Source organism: Crocuta crocuta, unplaced genomic scaffold (assembly GCF_008692635.1).
Source record: "Crocuta crocuta isolate KB4526 unplaced genomic scaffold, BGI_CrCroc_1.0 scaffold32, whole genome shotgun sequence".
Lineage (NCBI taxonomy): Eukaryota > Metazoa > Chordata > Mammalia > Carnivora > Hyaenidae > Crocuta > Crocuta crocuta.
Window position 1 is genome coordinate 182,966 of NW_027529424.1, and position 6,656 is coordinate 189,621.

The 6,656-nt window shown below is 35.7% G+C and overlaps 1 protein-coding gene across 1 annotated transcript in view; it reads left to right on the forward strand.

Annotated features, from left to right (window-relative positions):
- The window catches only part of MINDY3 (MINDY lysine 48 deubiquitinase 3), an 83,092-nt gene that overhangs the window by 18,275 nt on the left and 58,161 nt on the right, over nucleotides 1-6,656 (forward strand). Inside the window, exons 5-6 of the mRNA XM_077758433.1 lie at nucleotides 2,883-2,934; nucleotides 3,808-3,922. Coding sequence (XP_077614559.1) covers nucleotides 2,883-2,934; nucleotides 3,808-3,922 — 167 coding nt within the window. The remainder of the gene's footprint in view (nucleotides 1-2,882; nucleotides 2,935-3,807; nucleotides 3,923-6,656) is intronic.

The following is a 6,656-nucleotide window of genomic DNA, read 5'->3' on the forward strand; positions in this document are numbered from 1 at the left end:
GTAATGGGAAGAAGTTTTTTGGGGGACATTAGAAAATTTCTTAAATACCTTTAGTTGTTTCTTAGAGCAAAGGTGGGGACAACATTGTCCATCATTACTGATTGTTTCTTTTCCTCTTGAACTTCGTGGACATTACTTTATACAGTCTATATATAAGCCTTATTTTAAGGTAGTTTTAAATAAGGGTTTTAATTATTTCTTCATTCAAGGTTTTCAATATTGAAGATTTCTCTTTAAATTAAATAACACTTATTCATAAAAATATGTATCCTGTGGATTTTAGCCTTTGGATATTCTTCTTTAATTGATCTTAAAACTGCCAGAATGACTAGTAAAATGGAAACTTCTGATAGTACCGAAGCTAGATAAAGAATAGCTTTTCTGTTTTTCTTTTCAGGAATTATCTTGCTAATATGTGATTTTTGATAATTGGTTGCTCCATGTGCTTATATTCAGTAAAATGACTTATTCTTCCTGTGAGACATTCCAGTAATTACATCTCTGCAGAAATTGTTTTTAAAGAAATTGGACACCTGATTTATAGAGTAAATTTTGATTACTTGTGATGTATATCTTGATTTCCATGTAGGATTATCCCTCAGGGACCATTGTCTCCACGGGCTGAAATGACTCAGATTTGTCAGCATCTTCTTTCTTCTGCTTTTGCAGTTACAGTGGCAAATTCTAACAGCAGCACATTTGCCAGAAACGATTTTTAAAAATTTAACTGGTTGAATGACTTTTCCTGTTTAGGCTTTTCAAACATAGCCCTTCAAAAAGAATTTAACATACTTTTTGAATGATACCAGTTGAAGAAAACAAGTAGAAAATGTTCACAAGGCTGATGGTCAGAAACCTTAAGATTGGTTTTAAGATACTTTCTGGGTTTTACTGAGTTGCATGAAGCATGTTTAATAGTTGCATTTAGGATGTTAAAATTTTGACAGAGCAGTAGTTGAATTAATTAAAAGTTGTTTTAGAGAACACTTAAAGCCAATCTGTGTATTAATATGCAAGAAAAATATATCTTTTTTGGTCACATTTTTCGTTAGTATTTCAGGGGTATACTACGTGCTCTCCACGGGATGTTCTGTACATTTCTGTAGTTACAGGTTGAATTGCTCTAGGTTAAATAGCCTCATAACATATTAACTTTGATACTTCGGTAACTAATTTAGGTGGGCATATTAGATTAATTCCTCCTGAAAAAATATGTTAGTAGTTTTCCAATTTCTCTTGCTTCATTTTAAAAGTGGACATGAAATAAAACCATATGTTAAACCTGGTTTCAGTGCTGTAAAAATGTGAAAAGTTTTGTTAACTGAAAATTTGAGAATTTACCTTAGATGTTGACAAATGCAAAGAACTTAAAGTTTTTATTCTGTATAACAATCTGTTTTACCTGTTCTTTCCTTTATTCCCAGCTATGTTCTTTTTCTTGTGTTTTATATTTTTCCACCATCCTGCCTGCTAAGCTTTTTATTTTGCTTGCCTCTTTTCTCTGAATTACTATCTTTATGTCTACATTCATAGTGTACCCCCATTAAAATTATTTAGATAATCAAGCACTGCAGAACAATTAGTACAGTTTGGAAAAGGTTAGGTCGAATTTTTGTTTTATCCTGAAGTTTTACATGCAAACTGTTTTCCCTCTTGTCAATATTACATTCTGCACAAACATTAATTTCATTGGCTCATGTGGTATGTGTAGTTTTGGCTTTTGGTAACGCACCCTTGTTTGCAGTAGTGAATGCTCAGGTTCAATTTCAGTTTGTTTCCCACACACAAAAATTACTGCAAGTAATCCATTTGGATTTGTGAAGATTTTTAAAAATTGTTTGAAACATGAAAACTAAAAGGATTTTGAAAGGATGGCCCCATGAGACATTTTAGCCTCTAAATAAAAAATCCTAATTTTGAATTCCTAATGAATCCATTTCTCTCATTCTCTAGTAAAAATTAATATTTAAAAGTACTAAGATTGGCTTCATAACACTTATATGAAATTGTGCATTGTGATAAATTAGAATAGGCATTCTGATTCGTGTATGCGATCTTTAAAGATGTTATCCATGCAGAGCCAAGACTCGCTGGATTCAGATCTCAGCTCTGTTGTTAGTTGCGTTTTGTTCTGTTCCAGGGAGGCTTCTTTGTGCCTCAGTTCCTCTTCTGTGAAATGGGGACGATAGGGTCCTCAGAGGACTCAGGGAGGGTAAGACCTGTAGAGCTTCTGGGGCCGGCACTTCATAAAGTGCTGCAGAAACACTGCCTTGGATTGAAAGTAATTTAATTACTTTGTGTCTTTTTAAATTTATAATTGTGCTATATTAATAATCATAATCTAAACAAGTTACCAAAAACTTCTCAACAGTTGTACAAGTAAATAAGGAAACAAACTTAAAGCTGTTGTTGAACCTGTGTAGTTTCAAAGTACTGTGCCTTTTTATACACATTTGTTTAACAAATGTTTAACCTAAAGATTTTATATTATGAAGGAGGAAGATTAGCTAGGGTGATTTTTCTTGGATCTATGAATTGAATATTTAAAAGTGCAGGACACATTCCAGTGATGTGTGAAGCACTGTGTCAGTAATTTTCATTTTTTATAAACTATCCTAGTGTAACTGAATTGAAAGTAAAGGTTTATTGTTTAATCCCCCTTCTACATTCTCAGTATCGTATCCATTTTAGTTATAATCATGGTAACCAAGATGCTGAAATATAAATTTGTGTTGCAGTAAAGTTGAAAATAAACTGAGAACTTAAAGGAAGTAAGGAAACAGGGAAAATTCTGATTGCTTCAAAGTATTTACAGCCTGCTGTGTGTATCTTGTGTCATTGATTTGCCATGTGGAGTGCTGAAAAGTGTCTTTTATGTATAGCTGCCTTGGCTGTCGAAGAGCTTGGCTTTGAGCGATTTCATGCATTAATTCAGTAAGTAACATTGGAACATTTAAAATACTTACCTTGTGGACACATTGCCATTTTAAGTCTGTTCATACCATGGAAAGGTGCTTAGATTTGTATACTTGAGGATTCATTTTGTTATCGGTGTTTTTGAAATAATCATTTATAAAAGTTTACTTAAATTACTCCGATTCCTAAATTAGCTAACTACCAAAATACACTTTTTCATAACCTGTAAAGCTTTCCCATGTTAGAATGAAAAAAAAAATCATTTTAGCTTAATGTTTCCCTGACCTGAAGTAGTACAAAGATTTCTAATGGAATAAATATTTGAATTATCTCTTATTTGCCAAAATATGCCTTCTACGATTTTTGTTAAAAGTGTTGTATTTTCATTAGAGCATTAAACGTGTTATTGTAAAAAGGTAAGGATAGCTACATTGATAGAATCACAGGTGGCATTTGAAATGTGACCTTGATTTCTTTTAGAAGAAGCCACAAATGTTTGCCTTATCTTTGGTATTCAGATATTTATGAGATACTCTTCAGGCTTTACAGAGTCAAGTTTTCTTTTTTCTTGAACACCTCTTAGAGAGGGCCATGTCATTCTTTAAATATGTATAATTACTGTAGAATGTATTGATGCCAGACACTTCACCTAAGTGAGGAAGAGTTTCCCTGCCAAGTCGGCATTCTTTCTTAATGGTATATATTTAGTGACATTTGTCAGCAGTAGCTTTTGCTTTTATGGCTAAGTATGTATTGAAACTTTGATGCACATACAGAAATCTCATTCGTATGTATACAGTTTAATGTAGAAGATGATTTAAAATTTTCCCCATTTGTGAATGTTGTCATTTTCATCATAGTACTAATACTTAATTCTTTTTCCCCCCCCAGAAAAAGATCTTTCAGAAGTTTATCAGAATTAAAAGATGCTGTCTTGGACCAGTATTCAATGTGGGGAAACAAATTTGGCGTATTGCTTTTTTTGTATTCTGTGTTACTGACAAAGGTTTGTTTAAGAAGATGCTTCTTCTGGCTTTTATTAGTTTGAGTTTATTTATTTTTTAATGTTTTTATTTATTTCTGAGAGAGAGGGAAACAGTGTGAGCAGGGGAGGGTCAGAGAGAGAGGGAGATACAGAATCTGAAGCAGGCTCCAGGCTCTGAGCTAGCTGTTAGCACAGAGCCCGATGCGGGGCTCGAACCCACGAACCATGAGATTATGACTTGACCTGAAGTCTGACGCTCAACTAACTGAGCCACTCAGGCGCCCCTAGTTTGAGTTTAGTACTGTTTTTCCTGCTGTGATGAGTAATTTTATTGTTGGTACTCTTTGTAAATTGATATTCTTTCTAAATCTCAGAATAAAAATCTCTTAATGCTGATAATAATCAAGTCCTCTTTCTTCACCACTCACTTAGTACTTAACCACTTTCATGCTTGCTTTTACCCCTGATCTTCTGTGTTATACAGATTATCAACAGTTTTTTAATTATGAGATACACTCAGTTTTTCTGAATTTTGTTTTCTTTCATCTTAGCAGTATCTGGCACTTGACCCCTTCATGCCTTCTGAAAGCTCTTTGTGACCCTCTGTCCCTCCTAACTTACCAGATAAATCACGGTGCTGGTTCCCTTTGTAAACCGTTTCCTGAGTCGTCCCCCTGCCCCCTTTTTTTGATGGCTTCATTTTCTTCTTTACCTGCCATCTCATGCTCCTTTCTCTCCTCCTCTACATTTTTACGTTCCAAAAATTTTCCGTCCTTGTCTACTGCATGCTTTTTCTTTTATGGCCATTTTATTTTCTCACCTTAGTTTTCTGTGGTTAATTCCAGTGTATACACACCCTACCCTGCCTTGTCTCCCCAAGTGCCGACCTCCTGTCTCCAGCAGCGTGTTAGTTGAGTATCCTGCTGGATTTACCATGTCTGACAGCAGATTTCTTTCATTCAACAGATGTTTATTAGGCATAGACTCTGTGCTAGGGACTGGAATTATAATGTGAGATACATTTTTTTTAATGGTTCCTCTTCAGTACTGTAAAAATAAATCAACACGTTAATAATTCCATTATTGCGGTGGTTTTTGGTGTTTATTTGCTGCATGCACGAAGCCTGGGGAGAAAGTAGGAGAATAATGTCTGAGTTGGGGTTTTTTTTCCCTTTGGTAGAATCAAGGAAAGATTTTATATCGTAGGGACCATGTGGTAGATAGAGGAGAGGGTCTTAATGGATAAGGAAAGGTTTTCTAGATGGAAAGGCTGTGGGAAGATTTTCTAAGCCGTGGAAACAGCAAGTGTAAAGGCATATGGGTAGGGGGTATGACACCCAGAGAAATAAGGAGTTCAGTAGAGCTTGCAGTCTAATACACCAGAGAGGCAACTGTGGAGGAAGAGATGGGGCATCTATCTAAAGAGGGCTCAGAATGTGAAGGCCCTTGTGTTCTGTACAAAAAATAATTGCGATTTCATCTGGCCAAAATTGGAATAAAAATTTTGAAGACAGGAATAGCATCTTTTTGTTGATAAGATTCCTTAACTTGAGGTAGGAGTTCTGTGGGAGAGAGTCAGTATACGGGGGAGGAGATGAGAGTCAGGAAGGTGAGAAAAGTGGGCACTGAGTAGCTGAACCTAAGCTAGAGCAAGGACTGTGGAAATGGAAAAGACAAGGAGTGTATTGACAAGCATGTTCTAAATTTGGAAATTTAAAAACCTATTGGGAGCATGTTGAAGGGAAAGAACCTCAAGTACTCTGTAGTTGGAGAGAAATGGTGAATAGCGATGAGCAGAGGACCTACGATGCCTGGGCTCTTAAGTCAACTTTGACTGTGCGTTATGCCCCCAGTGTTTTATGCTCAGAACTTTTGATACCTCCTCCGTCTCGCGCCCTGTACAGCCAATAAACCATCCTGTCTTGTTGTTCTTCTGTGTGCTGGTCTTGGAAATGATGTCCCCTCCCTCACCACTGATGGTGTCCCTTGTTCATATTATTCATTTTGGCTTTATTATAGGCTGCTGCGTGTTGTTTAAAAGGAGTAAGAGCTCATCCTTGTTTGTATTCTCCTACAATATTCGGGCAGTCATTCAGTATTTGGGTTGTTGAATGTCTTTAATTCTTAGAAACAGCCCATAATCTGATAGAACCCGTGGTGACAGTGAGGTAAGCGGCCCAGTGAAGAGCAGTTTATCTTTGTCCTTCCAGAGCCCATGAGGTTAACACTTCCACGTCTCGTACTTATCTAGACCTTTGACAATTTGGATGTCCTTTTGAAGGATCAAAAAATATCAAAAAATTGGTTTTTAAGAAAATCCCTGCCTTCCTGAGTTTTACATTTAATTTTGTCAATACACATTTAAATTACTGGCATTTTTTAGAATGCAAAATCAGAATTCTGTTTTCTTTTGTACCAGTTAAACCTTTTATATATTTAAATTTATATCTTGATCGGTACTCGGGTGCTTGTGTTTAGTACCTGTTAAAGGTACTAAATGGCCTAAGCAAATACATCAGATGCCTTAGTGGCTGTATTAAGTTTGAATTTAGCCTAAAGGTATGTGAATATTAACTTTTGGATTAAATAATTTTCTCTTCCCTCCTCCTGAAATTTAAACATGATCTCTCAGTACCTCTTTAACTATCATGCCAACATGAGATCTATTACTGATGAGTCAATCAGTGCTTGTTACAGAGCCCATGAGAGAAAAGGTATTCTTGGGGGAACTATTTCTTAGCATTAGCATCTCTAA